Source organism: Artibeus jamaicensis, unplaced genomic scaffold (genome assembly GCF_021234435.1).
Source record: "Artibeus jamaicensis isolate MK-2021 breed Jamaican fruit bat unplaced genomic scaffold, CSHL_Jam_final contig_3182, whole genome shotgun sequence".
NCBI lineage: Eukaryota > Metazoa > Chordata > Mammalia > Chiroptera > Phyllostomidae > Artibeus > Artibeus jamaicensis.
In genome coordinates this window covers 4,715,000-4,737,960 of record NW_026521742.1, presented here as the reverse complement: position 1 = coordinate 4,737,960, position 22,961 = coordinate 4,715,000, and the positions used below count along the sequence as shown (strand labels likewise).

The following is a 22,961-nucleotide window of genomic DNA, read 5'->3' as shown; positions in this document are numbered from 1 at the left end:
GTTCCAGTACTGAAGGGTTCCAATACTGAAGGGTAGGAGGTAGACATGGAGCAACTGACAAAGACTGGATGTTACTAGAGAGGCAGAAGAGTGGAAGAGCAGAGAAAGCTTTTGGAGGAGAGAGTGGTTCCTCAGGTGCGGAGGTGATGGAGGAGCTCTTGGGTTTATTCCTTAGGACACCTGGCACTTTACTTCAACAAGAGCAGTTTCAGTGGAGTGGGAGACAAAAGCTAGGCTGCAGTGCATTGAAATGGATAAAAGATAAGAGGCAGTGCGGGGCAGCCCGCCTCGCTGAACCCAGCCTGCCGGGCGCTCGGGAGCATAGGGAATGCTGCTAGGCTTTGGGTCCCTTGACTAGGACCCTGGGCTTCTAAGGATTTCTTTTCATCAACCTCGCCTCTGTCTGTCTGATAGGTCGCCTGTGGTCAGGACCATAGCCTGTTTCTGACGGATAAAGGAGAAGTCTATTCCTGCGGATGGGGCGCGGATGGGCAGACAGGTATTGTCCCTTTCACCCTGGGGGTGGTGGGATGTGGAGGTGTAGGCCATAGGGCTCTCACTGACCAGAACCCACCCTCCTTAGTTTGGTTCTTGGGGAGCCCGTTCTGCTTCTCGAGTCCCGTTCCCGTCACCCCTGGCTCCCATAGCTATGAACTGATGAAGGGTTGGATGGAGGAGTGGAGCCGCCCCTCAACAAAGGAGCTTTGAGCCTTGTGAAGAAGAAGCCAGTGCCACCTGAAAGGAGCTCGATTCTACCTGAGTTCAGAAGAGTGTCATTAAGGGAGGGAGGAATAAGGAATAAGCTTTATCACCTTGTATATTTAATTTTTTTGTTTCTGATATTCATCTGAAGGAAAGGCCTTTAAATTACAAATTAAATCCTGTATAAATCCTCAGTAACCCTACCCCCACCGGACAGGCTGTGTTCACCTGTGTACACTTCTGTGTTGTAATGGCAGCATGGGTGTGGTTTGGTGCGCGTGGTTTATCGTTTAAGTTTGCATACACACTCTTCCACATTGGTAGAGTTTTCACAGTTATAATTTTGTTATTATATATATTGTAACATTTGTATGAAATGCATCAGACTAATAACTAATCCTCACCCTGTTATCAGGAGACATGCTTCTGGGGGGAGTGGGATGTACAGTGTGATGTATGTCTGTGCCGTCACATACAGAGAGCTGCCTTTTTCTTACATTTGAATTATTGTCTTAGGATAAATTCTCAGGAGTGGGACAGAGGTTTAGAATATTTTCTTTATTTTTAAAGTATTTTTAAAATTTATTTATTTTTAGAGGAGAGAGGAGTGGGGAGAAACAGAGGGAGAGAAAACATCAGTATGGTTCCCTCTCATGTGCCCCCTACTGGGGATCTGGCCCACACCCCAAGCATGTACCCTGACTGGGAATCGAACCAGTGACTCTTTGGTTCGCAGGCTGGCACCCACTCCAGTTGAGCCATGCCAGCCAGGCAGGGCAGATTTAGAATATTTTCATTATTTTCAGAATGTTGTATTAAATTGCTTCCCAGAAGGGTTATTACCAGTTTATACTGCCGTCAGCAATGTGCGGAGCAGCCCCTCGAATCATAACCTCTCTAGCAATGAACAGTGCCAGCTAGAGTGTGCTAAATCAATTACTGTGCCAGTTTTCAAAATGTGCATTTCTTTAGTAGCTATAAAGTTGAAGCTTTTCTCTTGTGGGCTTCTACTTGTTGCATTTTGATGAGAAACTGTTTCAGCATTTGGTGCTTGCGCAGGACTCATTGCACTTGGTAGAACTTGTGTGAGTCACACTGCCGCTCTGCAAGAGAACAGGCTTAACTATGTGTCACTTGCTCGGTACTCGTAGCTTTTGGCACTTGTCCTGAGCTCTGGAACAAATTAACGAGTACTGAGATACCACTGTATTTTTAAAATTGTGTGTGGGTAATTCCGAAGAAGCAGCTTTTCATTTAAAAATTGTTGATACACTTTAACAGCATAGACAGGAAAAAGGCCAAGAGGAAATACCCCACTCACTGGAGGTGGCCACGGCCGACAGCTTCCTGGTGCTGTTCCAGAAACTTGCTGTCAGGTGCTGCGCCTCCCCTGGCCTCACTGCCGTGCTCTCCAGGCTCTGAGTCCTGCCACACGGGGGCGCCCTGTGGTCAGTTTCTGGAGCTTGCCTTCCTCTTTGCTGCGGTAGAGTCTTTGCACAGGTCATTCCTCGGCCTGGATTGCTCTTCCCTGCTCTCCTTTTTATACTGTGGGCCTCAGCTTGGCTGTCGTGACTTTAGTCAAGGCTTGCCTGACCATTCGTTCTAAATTGGTTGTTTTCCTTTTCCCTTGCACTTTCTTTCTTTCTGTTTTTGTTTTTTAAAATATATATTTGTTTGTTTATTTTTAGAGAGGGGAAGGGAGGGAGAAAGAGAGAGAGAAACATCAATGTGTGGTAGCCTCTCATGTGGCCACCCACTGGGGACCTGGCTGGCAACCCAGGCCTGTGCCCTGACTGGGAATCAAACCAGCCACCTTTTGCTTCGTGGGACAGTACCCAGCCAACTGAGCCACACTTGTCAGGATTTTTGCACTTCACATCTGAGCCAGACACAAAAGGCCACGTAGTGTGTCCAGAGTGGGTAAACACATAGAGACAGAGTAGGTTAGTTGTTGCCAGGGGCTGGGAGTGGGGTGGGAAATGGGGAACAACTGTAAATGGGTGTCCGTTTTCTTTTTGGGTGATGCAGATGTTCTTCAATTAGAGATATTGTTTACACAGCATGATTATACCCAAAACTACTTAGTTGTGTACTTTAAAATGGTTGAGCCCTGGCCGGGCCACTCGGTTGGTTGTCCTGTGCACCGCAGTGTTGTGGGTTTGATCCCCGGTCGGGGTGCGTGGAGAGGCAGCCTGTTGATGTTTCTCTCTCTCTCGCCCCCTTCCCTTTCCTTTCTCTCTAAAATCAATAAACATATCCTTGGGTGAAGATTTAAAAAATTTAAATGGTTCAAATGGTGAATTTATGTTATATGAATTTTATCCTAGCTTTAAAATATGTAACATACATGGAGGTAATAAAACACGATAATGAAACAGCACTGGGGAAGCCACTACCCCGGTTAAGACCTAGAGCCTTCTCAGCACCGGGTGCTGCCTGCGTGCTGCTCCTGATTCCCATGCCTCCCCTGCGGGGGGGGGGGGGGACCGCCTTCCCAAATCGTACTTCTGTCGTTCCTTTCTCTGAGGGGACAAAGAGTTGTACACACACATTCACATAGTCCTCAAGAATGTACTGAGTAGTTTTGCTTATTTTAGGGGTCACACTCTGTGTGTCTTCTGTAACTTGGTTTAAACTCAACATTAAGTTTCTCAAGATTCAGCCGTGTTATAAACATTTGCACTTTGTTCACCCCCGCCCCACACCCCTAACAGCTGGAGAGGCCAGTTCCAGCCTTAACTTGTTTTTTGTTTTCCTTCAGTTTTTAACATTTGTGGTTAAATACACATAACATAAGCTTTACTCCGGAACCGTTTTCAGACGTACAGTGCATGAGTGTGAAGCACATTCGCGTCGTTGTGTGGCCACCCCACCACGCGTCTCCAGAACTCTCTCATGCGGTGAAACGGGAACGTCACACCCGCGAACAGCAACTCCTCGTTCCTTCTTCCCCTCTGTGCCCGGCAACCCTGTTCCACATTCTGCCTCCATAAATTTGACTACTCTAGGTGCCTTATGTAAGAGAATCATATAGTATTATTTTTTGTAACTAGCTTATTTTATTTAGCATAATGTCCTCTAAATTCATCCATTTTATAGCATCTGTCAGAATTTTCTTCCCCTGTGAGGCTGAATAATACTCCCTGCGTGTGTGCACCGCATGGTGCTTGTCCGTGCACCCACCAAGGGGCACTTGGTTCCTCTGCCTTTCAGCTGTTGGAGTAGAGCTGCTGTGGACGTGGGTGTGCGGACCCGTCTCTCTGAGACTCTGCTGTCGCTTCTTTTGGACGTAGACCCAGAGGTAGCATTGCTGATCGTATTGTGATTAGGTTTTAAAATATCAAGGAACTGCCATGCTGTTTTCCACGGCAGCTGCACCATTTTACATTCCCGTTGGCGTTGTGTCACGTGCTAATTTCTCCACATTCTTGCTAACACTTGTTATTTTCTTTATTTTTTTCTAATAGTGGCCATCCTAATGGATGTGAAGTGGTATCTTATTTGCATTTCCTTAATGGTTAGTGATGTTGAACATTTATGTCATGTGCTTGTTGGCCCTTTGTATATCTTTTTTGAAGAAGATCATTTTTAAAAAAAGATTCTATTTATTTATTTTTTTAGAGAGAGGAGAATGGAAGGAGAAAGAAAGGGAGAGAAACATCAGTGTGTCGTTTCCCCTCATGTACCTGCTGCTGGGGACCTGGCCTGCAACCCAGGCATGTGCCCTTCCTGGGAATCGAACTGGCAACCCTTTGGTTCACAGGCCCATGCTCAGTCCACTGAGCCACACCAGCCAGGGCTGAAGAAGATCATTTTTTAATTGGGTTGTTTGTTTTTGTTGTACTTGAGTGGTCTGTATATTATGAATATTAATCCCTTATCAGATACCTGATTTGCAGATATTTTCTGCTTTATGTGGGTTGCCTTTTCACTTTCTCGGTAGTGTCTTTTGATGCACAGAAGTTTTTACTTTTCATTAATGAAATCTGTGTATTCTTAAAATTTTTTTTACAATTTTATTAAGAAATAATTGACATATGCCACTGTATAAGTTTAAGGTATACCATGTGATGGTTTAATTTCTATATATTGTGAACTGATTACCAATAGGTTTTGTTAACATCCCTCATCTCACACAGATAAAATAAAACAAAAAAGAAAAGAAATTTCTTTTTTTGTGTGATAAAAGCGCTTTCTCTCTCTTTTTAAAGATTTTCTTTATTTATTTTTACAGAGAGGAGAAGGGAGGAAGAAAGAGAGAAACATTGATGTGAGAGAGAAACATCAATCAGTTGCCTCTCACACGCCCACAGCGGGGGACCTGGCCTGCAACCCAGGCATGTGCCCTGACTGGGAATTGAACTGGCCACCTTTCATTTTACAGGGCAGTGCTCAGATCCACTGAGCCACACAAGCCAGTGCATGATCTACTCTCTTAACAACTTATATTTTCTTTAGTTGCCTGTGCTTTGGGTGTCATATATCTAAGAAATCATTGCCAAATCTAATGTCACAAGGCTTTTGTCTTAGATTTTCTTCTAAGAGTTGTGTAGGTTTAGCTTTTACATTTAGGTTTTTGATCCATTTTGAGTTGATTTTTGTATGTGGTGTTAGCTAAGGGTCCCACTTTATTTTTTTTTCATGTGGGTACCCAGTTTTCTCAGCACCATTTATTGAAAAGAGTGTCCTTTTTCTATTGAATGGTCTTGGGATTCTTTTAAAAAAATCATTTGACCATGTAAGTGAGGGTTTATTTCTGGACTCTGTTCTAGTCCATTGGTTTATATGTCTGCATTTATGCCTGTATCACACTATTTTAATTAGTGTAACTTCACAATAAGTTGAAATCTCCAATTTCCTTCTTCTTCAAGATCATTTAGCATTTGGAGTCCTTTGAGATTCCATATAAATTTTAGGATGGATTTTTCTATTTCAGCACAAAACATTGTTGGGATTTCAATAGGGAGTATAGTTGAACATGAGATGTTTTTCCAGCTCTGTACTTTCTTTAATTTCAGCAATGTTTTGTGATTTTGATTGTACAGGTCCTTTATCTCTTTACATTAATTCAAAAGTATTTTAGTATTCTTGATGCCAACATAAACAGAATCATTTCCTTGATTTCCTTTTTTTGGATTGTCCACTCTTAGTGTTAGAGCTGAGCTGAGTTTTGTGTCGTGGTTTCATGTCCTGCTTCTTTGCCAAGTGCGGTTCATTTTTATAGTTGTGTGATATTCCACTGTGGAGTACACCTCGATCTGTTCGTTTTCTGTTGATAGGTATGTGGATGGTTTACAGCTTCTTGGTACACAGGAATCAGTATTTCCACGGTCATCAGTGTGTCTCCTTGTCCATTTGCTGAGGAGTCCTAGGAGCTCCAGTGAAGCTCCTGTGAGTGAAGTGCTGGGTTGGAGGGTGGGTATATGTATTCCAGCGGGTGTTTTCCAAAGCAGCTGTAACCAGTGACCCTCCGCCACAGCAGCAGGGCGCAGTTCCACAGCCTGGCAAAGTGTGGCGTTGTCCACCTAAAAGGGTTTGCCTGTTTGGAGGATGTGAAGTAGTGTATCGCTGAGGTTCCATTTTGCATTTTCCTGCTTACCACTGAGAGTGAGGATCTTTTCATGTGTTCATGGACCAGTTTTACTTTTTTCTCTGAAATGTACGTGGTGTTTTTACCCATTTTTGTTCTTTCTGATTTTTAGGGATTTGCAGTACATTCTGTATCTGTAGTCTTTATCGGTTAAGTGTTGCACACATCCTACATTGTGGTTTGTCTTTTTTTGTCCATCCATTTGAGTTTTTAATTTTAACTATTTTTTTTCATTTCTAATTGTTGCCTTTCCAAATTTACCTGGCCGCGTTATTCTTGGCCATCTCTTATTCCTTGAACATTGCACACAGTTATTTTTTATTGTCTGTATCATAATTCCAGTGTCGGAAGCCTGGAGGGTATTCTGTTGACTCCCACTCATAGTGGCATCTTTCCTGACAAGTTTAGTTAGTGCTTTTTATTGTGATCTCATATTTCATTGAGCTTAATGTGTGGAGACTCTGAGGGCCTGCTTCGGAGATGCTTCCCTGCAGAGAGGATTTGGGTTTGCCTTTGCTGCTGCCGGCCTGGCTGCCCTGAGCCCCGCCAGGGAGCCCTCGGGAGCCAGGGGCAGGGGTGCTTTAGCGTCGTGCCTCGGCGCTGCCAGGGACGGCCCTCCCTCACTGCCAGCGGTGACACTGTCCTTCGGGCAAGCCCTGTCTTTTCCTGTTTCCTGTGCACCACCCCGTTCGCCTGTTTCCATTTACCGTGTTCAAGGGGTGGGGTGGAGGGTTTGGTTGGGATGGGCTCAGATTTCATTTATTTTCCAGCAAGCTCAACAGTGCATTAGAACGTTCTTATGGTAATGTATGCAATGTCTAATAGGTTCATGGTACGGTGGGATTTCATCTTGAGAAGTTTTCTAACTTTAATTAGACCTAGAAAATTTCAAGGGTCTTAAAACCATTACCAGCATTGCCTGTCTCCTCCTCTGAGGGAACACGGGGTCGGAGTTGCACGGCTGCCGAGAGACAGATGAGGAATTCTGATGTTTGTAAAGTGCTCAAGTGTATTTGGTACCTAGCGAGTCTTTGTAAGTGTTAAGGGAATAAGAAATTAAAAGTCGATGTTTTCCCTTCCCTTAGGTCTGGGTCATTACAATATCACCAGTGCGCCCACCAAGCTGGGGGGAGACCTCGCCAGCGTGAACATCGTCCAGGTGGCCACCTACGGGGATTGCTGCCTGGCTGTGTCAGCTGATGGAGACCTCTTCGGCTGGGGCAACTCTGAGTACCTGCAGCTGGCTTCTGTCACGGACTCCACACAGGTATGAGGTTGCATAAGCCTGCAGCTCACTGAAGACACCTGTGCGACCCCACCCAGGCCAGGCGGTAGGCCGCCAGCAGCCTTCGGGAGCCCTGCCTGTGGCCCCCCCTCACCGCTAGCCCGGCCTCCTCATCAAAGCAGGCCACCACTTATACAATATAGCAGAACCTTAGATGTTTTATTAAGTAAATATAAAGAAAAAGTAAAGCTCACTACATAATTAATCTCTATACCCATCACCCATATTCAACAATTACCAACTAATGGCCCATTTAAAAAAATAGAGATATAATCATGATTGTTAAGTATATAATTTGGTGGGTTTTGGTAGTTACCAGGATGTGCAACCACAACCACTGTCTGGTCCCAGACATTTTCATTAACCTCCCTTCCTTACCCCAAACGCCCATGCTTCCTGACGGCAGTTTTGTTGCATATATAATTTTGTCTACTTCTCTGCTCTGGATGATTTTGAAGCAAATCCTACATATCATATTTCATCTATAGAAGTTTCAGTAGTATCTCTAAAAGCTAAGGACTAGTTTAAAAAACATACTTTGGGGTTAGCCAGAAAGTTCACTTAGTTGTGCTTAGTCTAAGTCTTTAACTTTATCCAAAACAATTTCATTAGACTGTATTGTGCAGCTGTTGTATCAGTACATTAAAAAAAACTTATCAAAACTCATGAACTTTTGTGCAGCCATTTTAATACTGAAGATGGAAGAAGATACACAACATTTTCAGTGTATCATGCTTTATTATTTCAAGAAATACACAAATGCAACTGAAATGCAGAAAAGGATTTGTGCAGTGTATGGGGGAGATACTGTGACAGCTCAAATGTGTCAAAGGTGGTTTGCGAAGTTTCTTGGTACTAGTGACACTTTAGCCCAGTGATTCTCTGCCGAGGGGCTGTCTGATGCACTGGAAGGTGTTCAGCAGCACCCCTGGCCTCTGCCCACTGGAAGCCAGTAGTGGGAGAGAGCCGACATGCTCAGCATATTCAAATCCATAAAGTTACTGGTGAAAATGAAAAAAATGTGTCTTTTACAGAAAAAGCTAAATGGACTTTTTGGCCAACCCGGTACATTCCTTAATATCATCAGACTTCTGAAAAATACAGAAGGATTTTGATACATATTAATGATAAAGAAACTGGCACAAAGGGAAACTGCAGATCAGCTCATAAGATGAAAAAATGCAATTCTCTGTGGCCTGGCACAGTGGCTAGAAGTGGTTGTGGATTTGGCTCTGAGCTTCCAAGTAGCCAAAGCAAGGAAGAAAACATGGTCATTTAAATGATTCATCGTTTCTGTAAGACAAACACACATGAAGTGGTCAGGAGAAGTACTGTTCTTCCTACTGCCAAGGCCTTAGAACAGGTCTCCTGTGTCAGGCCTTCCTCTGCAGAACAGGCCCAGTGTCGGGTCACTGCGTAACAAATGGCCCCTAAACTCAGTGACTTAAAACAACATTTTTAAAAAAGATTTCATTTATTTTTAGAGAGAGTGGGAGGGAGGGAAAAAGAGGAAGAGGAACATCGATGTGAGAGAGAAACATCGATTAGTAGCTTCTCGTATGCCCCCTGACTGGGGACTGAACCCGCAACCAGCGACCCTTTGCTTTGCAGCGCAATGCCCAACCAACTGAGCCACATCAGTCAGGGCAAGACAACATTTTTATCCCATCGTTTCTGTGGGTCAGTAATCTTGGGGTGGCTTAGCTGGGTCTTCTGGCTCTGTGTGTCTCAAAGACTACAGTCAGCTTAGGGTTCAGCGGGGGAAGGCTGGTTTTAGGGCCACACTGGTGGTGGTTGGCAGGATGCAGGTCCTTGTGGTCTGTTGCACTGGGGCCCCAGTTCCTCGCTGGCAGTGGGCCAGCTGATAGTTGTTGGCCTGGCCTTCCGTGGTTCCCTGCCAGGTGGGCTTCTCCACATGGTAGCTCACAACACGGCATCTGGCTTCATGAGAGTGAGCAAATGAGAAGGGAGAGAGAGTGCCAGTGAGACAGAAGCCTGTGTTTTGTAATTTCATCTTGGCACTGACTTTCCCTCACTTGGCTGGTATTCTGCTCATCATAAGCAAGTTACTTAGATCCAGCCCCCGAATAGAGTAGGTTTGCATGTGGGTTTGAATAGGAGGGGACAGGGGTTTTAGGGGGTCATCTTAGAAGGCTCCCATTGCAACTGGGATTCCGTACTGCGGCCTCGGCCTCATCCTGTCACTAACGACAGTGGTATGTGTCCAGTGGGTCTTTGCTGGAGTCGTTCTCAGCACTTGGTGGGACCTTGTGCCAGAGCAGAGCAGGCTAAAGAAGCTCTGTGCTCTCTGCCCCGGGCACCCAGCAGCAGAGGCCGAGCCCCAGCCCTGATGGCCCTTCTTTATCTAGGCACACATTTTCTGGGTTGGTAAGCCCCTTTACTCGTCCTCAGTCAGTTTAGGGACTGTTATCTTTCATCTGTCTCCATTTGGAAGTGACTCTCTGAAGATTCATGGCTATCACCGAAGCACTTAAAATCTATCTTTTCAGAGTTATTCCTCAGTAGAAGTGCCAAGACCGAATCCTGCTGGAAAGCTGAGTTGGCCACGTTTCACTCTCCACACCCCTGATCTTCCCATCTCTCACTCGAAGCAGATCTGGCCTCCTGTTCAATGGAGAAAACAGATGCTGTCGGATGAGAATGCTCTCAGTGTCCCACTGTGACTCCTGTGTTCTTACCGGGGCCTGTTCCTTTCTCCGGCAGTGGAGGGTTGTCTCTTTCTGTGGATCCCACCTTCTTCCACCTTCTCAGAAGCCATACTCCATCTGCTGGGCCTCCTTTCCCGTAACTTCAGTCTGTCCTTCTCTCCATCAGGCTATACCTGACTCGTGCCTTCCCTCTTACAAAGCCCACTGTGGGCTCCTCATCTCCTTCTGTCCTCCCACCCCTTTGCTTTATTACCTCCTGCTTCCCTTCTGGGACAAGCCTCTCAGGAGCTGCATTTGCTACTCTGTTTCCTCATCTGCTCCTTCCGCAGTCCCTGCTACTTAGTTTATACCCTTACCAGTTTGCTGGGTAGCTCTTGAAAGAGTTACCAGTGACATTCATGTTGCTAAAAATAATAATAAAAAACCTGGAGAATATTTGTCACCCTCTGTCTTTCTCGACCTCTCAGCAGCATTTGACATCTTCGTGAAAGCCACGCTTCCCTGTGCCCCTGTGACTAGACTCTTAGTGCTCTTCTGTCTTTCTCGTTCCTTCTCGATTTTCTTTACTGGGTCTCCTCTTGTGCCAGGTCTCTAAGTGCTGAGGACCTCGTGGCACAGACTGTGCTGTTCTTTTCTTCCTGTTCCCCCTTTGGAAGGTCTTATCCACACGCGTGTCTGCAGTTACCGTGTATATGCTGATGGTGCCCCAGCTTGCATATCAGGGTCCCAGACATCACCAAGTAGCACTTGGCGTGTCCACTTGGTCATCTCTAGGCCTTGTGAGTTCGGTACGTCTGAAAGTGAGCTCGTGCTCACTCCCACGCTCCGGCCCTTCTCTACCGTCACATCCAAAATTTCACAGCATCCTGCATGATCTGGCCACCCTCTCCCCTCCAGAGTCCTATACTGAGTGCTCCTTGTCCCCCTGCTTTAGCCTCTCTTACCTTGGGTTTTAAAAAATTATTTTTAGATAGAGGGAAGGGGGAGAGAAAGAGAGGGAGAAAAACATCGATGTGCAAGAGAAACATTGATAAGTTACCTCTTGCGTGCCCCAACCAGGGAAATGGCCCTCAACCTAGGCATGTGCCCTGACCAGGAATTGAACCAGTGACCTTTTGGTTTGCAGGATGATGCCCAACCCGTGGAGTCATGCCAGCTGGGGCCGCCGTCACCTTGTGTAACTTCCCTGAATGTGCCACGCTCACCTCGCTCCCCTTGCACATTCCATCTCCTCTGCTTGGCACGTCCTGCTCTAGTTGGTTCTGCCCTTCCTTCAGGCCGCAGGGGAAGGTGAATCCTTCCCCGACTGCTCTTTCCCTCAAACCAGGTCTGTCTCCCTGACACTCATGCTCAGAGACCCTATAGTTTCCTTGCTTACATTCAGCACAGATGCATTTTATGTTATTTTGGGCTGTCATCTGCCTCCTCCACTAGACTAAGTGGGGGACCAGGTCTCTTGCTCCTCCTCTTATTCCCAACATCCGGTTAGAAGGTTAGCATATGTTCAGTGTTTGGGAAATGTTGGTGGTGTGAATGGATGAACTCTGTGCACAAGAACAGATTATTTCCAGGTTCTCACTGGTTTGTCTTCCTAACAGTGTGGATCCTTCCTTTGATTCAGGTGAACATTCCCCGGTGCCTGCCCTTCCCAGGAGTGGGCCAGGTGAAGCAGGCTGCATGTGGCGGGACAGGCTGTGCTGTGCTAAATGGTGAGACCTGCCTGCAGACTCACTGGGCAGCTCTAGGTGGGCTGGGTAGGGAAGGGTTGGTGTCCAGTGGATTCAGAGGCAGCAGACCTCAGCCTGAGGAAGGGCGTGTGGCTGGGGGAAGGTCCCCTAGACGGCGTTCAGGTAATAGAGGGTAAGATGACATTCGTGCCAGAGAGATGAGAGCTGTGATTCATACGTGGACAGCACAGAGCTTAGCGGCTCTGTAGCAGACCTCTGATACAGAGAGTTAGCCACTTCCTCCCTGCCTCTTGGCTGCGGCCAAAGACCACGGTGCTGCCTTCTCCAGAGAGGCCATGCCAAGAAGCAAAAGGCAGATGGGGAAAGGCCCTCAGGCTTAGGTACTGAGAGCCATGGCTCTGGGGTTAAACATCTGGTACCAGTGATGAGTATTAAACTTTTTATAGGCAAGAATCATCTCTAAGAATTTTAAGCATCTGGCCAAAAGTTGTTTAGTACTTGGCTTCGTCTTCTGATCAGCGGGAAACACAGAGCCCTTACGAGACACTGTCCTTCGGAGGCGCTCCCGCGCTCCCCCGGGGCTTGGGGTGCTTCAGGGGTGGGTCCTGTCTGGCCCCTCAAGATGTGGGAAGTCTGTACTCTGAGGCTGGCGAGCTGGCTAGACATACTCCACAAGCAAGAATTCGAAAGAGGAGAAAAGAAACATTATTTTCAATATCTGTCAGCATGTTCTCTCCAAGCAAGGAGGAAAAAATATGCCTGTGGATATAATGTATCTTGGTGGTGCCTTTGAATTTCTAGTGGAGGGCGGCTCTTGCTTTGACTTACTGACCGTTGTTTTTCCTGTAATGCAGGAGAAGGACATGTTTTTGTCTGGGGCTATGGAATTCTTGGGAAAGGACCAAACCTAGTGGAAACCGCTCTTCCAGAAATGATTCCACCCACTCTCTTTGGCTTGACGGAGTTCAACCCAGACGTCCAGGTTTCCCGCATACGATGTGGACTCAGCCACTTTGCTGCCCTTACCAGTAAGTGAGCAAGCCACGAGGCCCCCGGGGCGGACAGAGCTTTGCTGTCTCAGGTTCAGCCCCAGACTGTGGGCAGCCCTCAGTTCCCATTCATTTAGTGGAGTGGTACCCTCGTGTGGATAATTAAAGAGAGCAGCTAATCCAGAAGTTGTTTGGCTTGAGGTTGTATAATATGTGTCTCTTTTCTTCATCCTGGAGTTTTGTTTTGGTTCATTTGGTTTGTGGTCAGGCTAATGTGAAAGTAAATTTTCTCAAGAAGATACCAGTTGGTGGCAGGAGAGGGGACCCCTGAGTATGTTGGGGTGCTGGGCGAAACCAGCAGAGGTTTGGCAAAGCCACAGTGGGAATTGGGAAATAAATGTGTGGGGCTTAATTCCACTGCCTGGCCAGGCCCAAACCCCGATCTGACCCAGGAACGCAGAGTGGCAAGGGGCAGACTTGCAAGATCCTGGGTTTTCTGACAGTAAGTCTGCCTGAATCTCCCAAGTGCCGGGGGGGAGAACGATCGGAGGGAAGGCAGAAATGGAGGTTTTCTCAAAGGTTTGCCAAATGACACAGCGGTGACATGCCCGGTTACTCTGCAGGCCTCTGGGATGTGTTTTTCTTGATTGCGTCTCCTGCTCTGCTGCCGTGGCTGTTGGCTCAGTTTGTTCCTCTTCAGTGGACTTGAGTCATCAGACTGTATTAATTTAATTTAATTTAATTTTGTGATTCTCAAGCAAATTCACTATTTCCTTGCAGTTAAAAAATCTTTTTGTCTCATGGTAAGTAATTGTTTCCTTTTAAACATCTGGGCTAGGACATTCAGCTCGGGTCCCCCTGGTTTGTGTTCCCTGGCCCTGTGCTAACGTGAGGGCCGCTCCAGATGAGTGCCATTCAATGTTCTCCGAATCCGGGCCCAGAGCCTGGCGGCACACGGGCTGCAGTGCGGGCTGCCGTGCGGTGGGCGGGCCTCGTGCTGGACATGTGCGTTGCAGTACCAAGCGGCAGCAGCGCCTACTGGGGTGGAGAACCCCTCATCACACTCAAGCAGAGCCAGCCACTTCTGTTTGCAAATGAGCCTAGTTCACGTGAGTTTTTCAAAGCTACTTCAACTTAGTAAGTAGGAGTCATTGTGGACTAATTCTGCAGGTGTCACTGGTCTCTTCTCCAGACTTTTCTAACCAGGGGTGTGCAACCCGTGGCTCAAGGGCCTTGTGCAGCCCATGGTGACTATGAAGGTGGCCCAACACAAAATCGTAAATTTACTTAAAACATTATGAGATTTTTGCCCTGGCTGGGGTGGCTCAGTGGATTGAGCGTGGGCCTGCGAACCAAAGGATTGCAGTTCGATTCCCAGTCAGGGCACATGCCTGGGTTTTGGGCCAGTTCCCAGCAGGGGAGGCATGAGAGGCAACCATACATTGATGTTTCTCTCCCTCTCTCCTTCCCTTCCCCTCTAAAGATAAATAAAAATAAAATCTTAATTAAAAAAGACACATAGTGAGATTCTCTGTGATTGTGTGCCACAGTGTATTTAACATGCAGCCCTGGACAACTCTCTTCTTCCAGTGCAGCCCAGACACACCGACAGGTGGGACACCCCTGAGACTGTGTGCAGGGTCACCTACCTGCACACCCATCCACAGGAAGTCGTCCACCAGGCCAGACTGTTTGCTGTCGTGCCATGTGGCCGTTTTGGGTCACACTGAAATGAGATCCTTACATAGCAGCGATTTTCAACCAGTGTGCCGCAGGACTTTTTAAAACATAAAATACCTGATTCTTTTTTTTTTTTTTAATTTTTTTTTTTTACAAATTTTATTTATCTTTAGAGGGGAAGGGAAGGAGAGAGGGAGAGAAACATCAATGTATGGTTGCCTTTCGTGCGTCCCCTGCTGGGAGCTGGCCTGCAGGGAACCGGCCTGCAACCCAGGTATGTGCCCTGACTGGGAATCGAACCTCGATTGTCTGGTTCGCAGGCCCGAGCTCAATCCACTGAGCTACACCAGCCAGGGCACCTGATTCTTATTTTCTAAAAGATTTTATTTATTTATTTTCAGAGAGGGGGAGGGAGAAAGAGTGGGAGAGAAACATCAACATCTGTCTGTCTCTCGAGTGCCCCTACTGGGGACCTGGCCCACAACCCAGGCATGTGCCCTGACTGGGAGTCAAACTGGAGACCCCTTGGTTCGCAGGCCAGTGCTCAATCCACAGAGCCACACCAGCCAGGGCAGAGATCCTGATTGTTTAGTCAGGAGCACTGATCTCCTTCCCCTTAGACTGTCAAATAAAAAAATGACAGCAGCCAGCACAACAATAGCCATCTGGTGTGAATGCCCTGTCTTGAACCATAAATATATAGATCATATAATCGAGTTGCATCTTATTGGTCACACTGCATAAGTTTGCATCTGATTGGTTAATTCTTGGTACCAGAAATCCTTATGTATAAGTATAGGCACCTGATATTTTAAAAAGTCACTTTGGAACAAAAATGGTAGGTAATTACTATTATTATTACTATTTTTTGTAAGTAAAAATTATACCTATTCTTTTGTCATATTGGCAAATATGTATTTTTGATGTACCACAAATTTTAGTAGTTAGTGTGTGTGTACCATGAGATGAAAAAGGTTGAAAATCGCTGCTCTGTAGCTTTCCCCCGAGATGCAACAGCCCCCCTCGGAGAGCCGGTGATGTCCCTCAGTGGGGGGAGCATCAGAGCGTGGGTTGCTCCATCTCTGTGCCCAGCGTCTGCGTAGGGCCAGCTGGGAGTTGGAGTTGGTTGGTTTGCCCTGAAATCTGCAAATATTTTGGGGGCCAGGCTGAATTGTTCCATTAAACACATAAAATCTGAGGGTAGAGGACCAAGGTGATGGCCAGACCAGACGGGCTCTGAAATCTTGTGACAGAAGGACTCCTTATTTAATCAGCCCAGATTATTGTAGTCCTGGCTTTTCCATGGCTTTCCTCCTCCTGCTCGCCACATGTGGGTGGCTGAATGGGCCTCCGCTCCAAGGAGCGCCCGCAGCTGTCGGGGGTGGAGGTGGGGACGGAAGGCTGGGCTGTGGGAAGCTGCCCTGCCAGGTCTGGGTCCCTTCCCGCAGGTGGCACTCCCAGAGCCCAGGCCTAGATGCCTTCTCTGGGCTGTCCTCTGTAGCTCCCTCTCCTTTTCCTTCTCGGCACTTCTTACGTGTGTAAGCGTGTACGTATTGGTTGGATTATTTGTTTATTTCTGGCTGTTCGACTGGTCTCCTGAGGACAGGAACCGTAATGCTTCAGTCATCAGACATAGGCCTGGCCCAAAGAGGTCCCAGTCACCATGCGTCACTTGACTGAATACTCTGGAGAAATGGAAGCCCAGGCATGGAATGCCAATCATCCTAGTTTGAAGATGCTCGGACTTCTGGATTTTTGGAGGGCGGGGTTTGGTTCGACATAGCTGTGGGCGAGGGGCATGTGCCTCGGGGGTGAGCAGAGTGGGCTGTGAGCAGGAGCCGCCTGGGCCCACTGCTCTGCGCGTGGATTCATCTCCCATGTGATGGACACAGTGTCAGTCTGGGCTTGGGCGTGTTTTCAGTAATGGGGGCTGTCTGCTATTCTCTTCAAAAGAAAGCATTACTCTCTGGTAGAAGCTGAAGTTGATCATCGGGTTCTGTTTGTACCAGGTTCTGGAAAGCCTGTTCTCATGACTCTTCTTGGAGACTTGCCCTTGGTCCATTCCCAACCAAGCCACTGTTTTTCTTTCTTTGCAGACAAAGGAGAGCTGTTTGTATGGGGTAAGAACATTCGAGGGTGCCTGGGAATCGGCCGCCTGGAAGACCAGTATTTCCCGTGGAGGGTAAGACTGGACTGGGTGGACTGGAGGGCAGGTCCACAGGGTGGATTCAGCTGGTGTGACAGTAGTGTCCCCTGTGCAGCTGGGCCAGTGCTGGGTCCATGGCTGGGTCCTGCCCCCACTTCTGGGTCATGGCTGCCTTCCTCCTCCCGCTTTGGGGCATCAGGAGAGGCCCCCCCAGGTGACAGCCAGTCCTCTCCTTCCTGGGGCCTGTTGATGAGCAGTGGGAGGGAATGAATAGCCTGTGCGGGGTTCCAGCCCCTGGTGCCCTAGAAGCAGCCTCATCGCAGGCTGCCTTAGGGATGTGGAGCAGGGAGACAGAGGCAGCCTCCGGGACAGCAGGCTGCAGACCCCGACAGGGAGAGGTTTGAAATGGAGAGGCTGGCGTGCCAGGGGCTGTTTGCTGAGGCCATGCGGAGGAATGTTTACAGCGAGTTGAAAAGAAAGCAGGATGTTTAATATTTAGAATGCCTTACCACAGCCACCAAAGTGAAAAAGCAAAGGTCTCCCTTAGGGGGAGGATGCAGTCAGACAACAAGGCTCATTTCAAAATTAAAAAGGAACTTCTTCAATTGTAGTTTATCTCAGTGTTGTTTACTAAGTTTTTTAAGTTCTAAAAAAAAGCTGTTTTTTTGAACATAGAACACATGGCCTGGCTTCAAAGTGTATTATGAAGAAAAGGGTCCCACGTCTTGTCCCGGAGGCGGCCACCAGCAGTGGGGCCTGATGTCCCCTCAAGAGACGGCCTCTGCTTGCAGAAGTGTGTGTGCGTGTGTGTGAGCGTGTGTGTGCCTAAGCATTTTTTAAAGTTTGATTTTAATAATGTGTTTTGAAATTGTGCGAAGTATCTTTTAGAAACACATGTAAAAATGCAAAAGATATGTATAATTTAAATAAAACAAGGATTTGTCTGTCCAAAACCCACTGCAGGATGTTTCGGGGCCTCTTTGGTATTTTAGGAGCTTGTTTCCACTGGCCTTTCCCTCGGCTGCTAACTTTCCTGGGTCCTCGTGAACTTGGCAGGCCCTGCCTCCTTTATAAACACAGTAGGTGCAGTTTCTAAGAGAACAAGTCAAAATGGAGACTTTAAACTTGTTAGGAAAAAAATGATCATGCACCAGAGCTGTTCCCAAGCTGGTTGGTGCTCACTGGCGTGTTCCCTGGAAATACAATGACATAGGAGGAGTGGAGAACCAACTGGTGGACAGTGGGTGGTATCACAGGCAATATGAATGTCCATGACGTAAATTTAGACTTGTTTTCTTGGTAGTTCCTCACTGCCCTCTCCTGAACCAGCCCCTAGCCCCCGAGTACGCACGCATGCACACACATGCACGCGCACACACACACACACATCTTTCTGAGGGAAAGCTTAGGGAATAATAAAGCACCTGGGTTTGGACGAATGGCTGCTATGGCTAGGGGCTCCCCACCTGCCTTCATTTCCTCCAGAAGGTAGTGAGGATACAGGACAGCATGAAATAAGATTTGAAATCTGACAGCATTTCCTTATTGGAATGGCTGAGCCACCCCTGGGCCCTGTCTTGAAGCTGGGTGCAGCTGGCTGCTGAGGCTGACACTGCGCGCCATTCAGACCAGCCCCTTCCCTGACTCCGTGCTCACCCAGCCTCCCTCTGGGAGTGGCATCCTCTGCCTCTGCCGTCAGGGAAGGGGCCTTGGCTGCTTTCTGCCAAGTTGTTGTCCTCCCTCTTGTACTTTTGTTGAGCCTTCACTGTTTGTGAAGCTACCTTGTTTCCTGTCAGCTTTTGATTGGGGTTGGGGGTGGGAGAAGGAGAGGGCTCGGAAAGGAGGTGCTGAGGCCCTGGGACGGGTGGCGGCAGGAGCCAGGTCTTGGGTCAGCCAGGCTGGATCCCTTAAAGATGCGATTGGCCCGTTGTTGAGTAGCTGGACCTTGCTCCTATCTCTTCTGTTATACTCACTTAAAAACATTTCAGGAAGTTTTTAATCTTTAGAAAACTGTGTTTTGTTATTGATCTTCAGTAGGGGCTATGTTGCATCATTTTAAAAGTATTTCAAGAAAGAAAAAGAGTGAAGTCTCATTTGTGGCTCCTACAAAGGTACTAGTTATTCTGGGACTCACAGAGCCTGCCCTTTTCTCTCGGTGTCCTTCTGGAAGCTTTTCAGGATGTTTTGCTGCTACACACTGATACTCAGAGATCAAAAGATTCAGTGATTTCTTCAAGGTCACACATCCCGTAAGCGGAGGTGAGGTTCAGACTCAGATGTGTGGCTGGGAGACACTGGTCTCCTCACGGCAATCCCTGTCCCCTGTGAGGGCCTCAGCTGCAGGGTCCCCAGTGGACGGAGGAAGGACGTGTGTAGAGGCGGACGCACTGCGCCGGTGCCCTCTGGCCTTCGCGGGACCCTCTGACCTAAAAGGCAGCTGGGGCAGTGTTTGCATGGGCCTCACCTTTCAGCCCTGGGAAGAGCGCGCGCTCTCCCCAGTCAGTGCAGCCTTTCTGAGGGGCCGGCGGACTGGCAGTGCACCAGATGCTCTGCTTTGGTTCTCTCATCCTCAGAATGATCTGTGACGTCAGGCTCCTCCCCCACAGTGCGCACCTGCGGACGCTGACTTTAGGAGTCAGAGGGCCTGGCCCCATCTCCCAGGCACTGCAGGTGGGGCTGTGGTGTGAATTTGGGAACCTCATCATGAGCCCCTCCGGTCAGTCCCAGGTCGGGTTTGGGAGCACCAGCTGGGAAACCCGCTGACCTCCAGGCATCTTTCTTGTGTGACCTCCTCAGCAGCCACAGGCCTCGGTGGTTCCGATGGCCCGTGAGGGAGGTGGGCACGCGTCCCTGCGGGCGGGCGAGCTCGCTGCCTTTCTCAGCCTGCTCATTCGGGGCCGGGAAGGAAATTTCAGACCCAGAGTGTCAGGGAAGCCGTGGGTTGGCTGGGCGCTGCCTCTCACCTTCCTCTGCCCTTCACCTGGTGTGTGCCCATTTCAGGAGCGTGTCAGTGTGCAGAGAGGTGTTCCTCAACTGAGTCTGCTTACACTTTCAAGTCACTCAGGCTCAATGTGCTTTTGGGTTTTAGAACTGTTGCCCTTTGCAATAATGTGAGTGTAAGTTGGTTTAGAATAGAAACTGCTGTTAATCTTGATGAGGACAAAAACACTGTGTGGCTGAAGGCATTCTTCGTCTGCACTCAGTTCAGAGGCTGCGAGCGCCTGCTCCACAGGCGAGCCTCCTGCTGCCCACAGGGGCAGGGCCTCAGGGGCCAGGCCCGCGCGGCCCACCCTCCTCAGCCAAGACCACTGTCCTGGTGAGTAAACCAAGGCCAAGTGGTCTACTCTGCTTTGGGCACTAATGGCAGAGCACGTGGGGAACGAGGACAGATGTGCGTAAGTGCCGCAGCTCGGCCGCAGATCACTGAGCAGAGGGCGCTTCCCCGGCAGCGGTGGAGGAATCGTGCTCTGATGGCCTGGGGAGGTTGCTAAGAGTTCACCTGCACCCCGTCAGCACGGAGGCAGCATGTGTCCCCGTGTCCCTGGCCAGCCTGGACGCTCTCTGCATCCACGAGCCTTTGCGATGAACCGGGGCACTGCTTCTTGTTTGTTTAGTGATTTCTCTAATAGGTTTTGCTAAAGACGTTTGTTTAGGGAGGGGGTGGTGGGAAGCCCGACTTGGTTTCTAGCGTTCATTTGTTTGTGGCCAGGAGTCCTTCATGGACTCATCTCCCACGCCAGAGGCGCCAAGCTCCAGGGCCAGCCCTGCCGCCTCTGGGCTTTGAGGCCAGGCCATCTGGATGAGGCTTTTCCCCTCTTAACTCAGTACACTCCACGGGCTGTCACAGATCCCCTTTCCAGCTGTCACACTGTTCAGCCGGGCACTGCCTCCAGGGCAGGGCGGCAGGACTAGGGTCTGGTCAGAAGAGCAGCCTGCGTCCTGGCCGAGCCACCGGAGTGGGCGCGCTGTCTGAGAGTCTGCCTCCAAGGAGCCAGCGTGCGTAGCATTCGCGCCTGGTCCCACCGAGAGCCTCTGGAAGGACAACGAGAAACCAGTGAAAAGTAGTTTCCATGTCAGAGGGGAGGTGGGGCTGGGGCCCCGGGTGACGGGCACAGTGAGGCATCTTTAATGCCTTTTTATCCTTTTTCATTGCATGTTGTTTTGTATTGCAGGCATGTGAATATATTGTCTTTTCAAAACAACAATAATAGTAAAAAATAAGACAAAGAAAAATGTCCCTTTTCTGGAGAACTGGCTTGGGCACACCCATTTCCAAGGCCAGGCTGTAGAACAGTGAGTCGTTTTAAAGGCAGACAGGCTGGAGCCCCCTGACCCGGGAGACTGCCCGCTGCCATCGTGGGAGTGGGGCCTTCCTGTGGCGAAATGTCCGCGTGGATGGGTGCAGTTGGCAGGACCGCTGGCCGGGCCTTGGGCACCTTCTGAGGCACAGTGAACACCCCTCCCAGAGGGTACATGTGACGCGTGTGCCTGTGTCTGGAACTGGTGGGCAAAGCAGGGAAAGACCCTGGGCCCAGGGCAGGCCTCGTTCCCAAAGCAGACCCTGAAAGCGGGAGAAAGGGTTTCCAAAGCCATTCTCGTGGGCCGTGGTGCTGACCACTAGGAAAGGTCACTGAACCTCTGGCGGGGTCACGCTCAGGGGGCTCTGACCGTGTGGGGTGTGCGCTCAGGCTCCGTGCTCGTGCCCCGATCGGCCCCTTGGAGGGGTGGGCGTGAGCAGTACCGTCTGCTGTTGACGAGGAGGGGAGTCGGGAGGGCCCTTTCCGTGGGGGTTGCGTTGACTCGTCCCAGCAGACTTGCTGGGTAGGTCGTAAGTGTCCCCACTGCCAGGGGAGGGAGCCAGGGCAGAGCCAGGATCGGGCCCGGTGGGGCCACCTCTCAGCCTGCCTCCCTCCCTGCTGGTCGGCTCCCCCTCACCCTGTGCTGGGTCTTGTTTTTCAGGTGACGATGCCCGGGGAGCCCGTGGATGTGGCGTGTGGTGTGGATCACATGGTGACTCTGGCCAAGTCCTTCGTCTGAATCTCCCACCTGGCCCGCTTGAGCCTGGCCCTGCCTCAGAACCCCTCGGACTACGAAGCAGAGGCAACCAGTGGGGTTTGATGGGGCGCAGAACAGGTCAGTGCCCTTCGAGAAGTGTGGCACTCTCTCCGACAGCCCCTAGGAGCTACGTACTGGGAGCCCGGGCCGTGGTCCCTGTCGGAGGAGAGCCCTGCTGAATTCACATACAACGGCTGCCTTTACCAGGCTGATGTACGGGAGGTCGAGTCCCAGGGCCGTGTGGCCCCAGCAGGGCAAGGATGATTAGAATGTCTCAGCTCTTTCCAGGGAACATAGGATGGTTTCTGGTGTCACTTCTGGCCCAAGATACTGGTCTTAGGCAATCTTAGCTCCCGTGGCACGCCATTGTGTTTGATCTCTAAAGGAGGCCCGACGGAGCGCAGTGCTCGGGAGGGCTGCTGGGGCCCTGGCATCGCAGCGGAGGGCGCCCCGCCTGGCTGAGGGAGCCGGCCTGGCTTTGGCCCGGGGTTTTCATCCAGGTCCCCCTTCCACGCAGCCATTTCCGGTCAGCTGCCCACAGCCAACCCGCTGCTGGGACACATGCCGAAATCCTTTCCTTGGACAGGGATTCCCCCCCGAAAATACCGGTGGGCGCCAGCTTGGTACCACATGGGCTCACAGCTGTCACCACCCTCGTAACTGTTCTTGGTGCCTGGCCTGGAAGTGGGGAGGAGCCCCCACAGGAAGGAGGTCAAGGCCAGACCCTCGTGGGCTGAGGGCTCTGAACACATCCTGCAAAAGCTGGGCTGGAGTGCCGGCCGTGGAAAAGACAGAGTTGAAATTGCGGGGAGCATCTGAGTTACTGTAACCTGTCTTACTCTTTCAAAAAATATTTTAAGAATTGTTTTGGAATTAAAGTCTATTTTCTGCCTTTTTATTTTTAAGAACTATGGAGGTTCTTTTATTTTACCTGACCATTTATAGAGGTTAGCTTCCCAAAACAAGGCTTTTGATAAAGAGTCTGTTAGAACGCCACAAGAAACAGTCCTGCTGGAAAACTGGTTCCTGAACAGCCTGCTCCCACGCACAGTTCAGCTGGAAGGAAACAGGCATAAAAATAACTGGTGACCGTGTCACAAACTGGGGGCTCGCTCGCGGCCTGCCCGCTGGGGGGGACCAGTTCTTTTGTTCATTAC

The 22,961-nt window shown here is 49.3% G+C and overlaps 1 protein-coding gene across 3 annotated transcripts in view; it reads left to right on the top strand.

Annotated features, from left to right (window-relative positions):
* RCC1L (RCC1 like) overlaps positions 1-22,702 on the top strand; it is a 36,895-nt gene extending 14,193 nt beyond the window's left edge. Inside the window, exons 6-11 of one of the 3 annotated variants that reach the window (XM_037135573.2) lie at positions 415-499; positions 7,378-7,559; positions 11,868-11,955; positions 12,789-12,962; positions 16,700-16,785; positions 21,709-22,702. In XM_037135573.2, coding sequence (XP_036991468.1) covers positions 415-499; positions 7,378-7,559; positions 11,868-11,955; positions 12,789-12,962; positions 16,700-16,785; positions 21,709-21,786 — 693 coding nt within the window. In that variant the 3' untranslated portion in view covers positions 21,787-22,702. Of the gene's footprint in view, positions 1-414; positions 500-7,377; positions 7,560-11,372; positions 11,556-11,867; positions 11,956-12,788; positions 12,963-16,699; positions 16,786-17,424; positions 18,117-21,708 lie in introns of those variants that run through there. The other 2 variants (XM_037135572.2, XM_053663478.1) reach the window with 2 other exon arrangements.
* Positions 22,703-22,961: the final 259 nt, after the last annotated feature.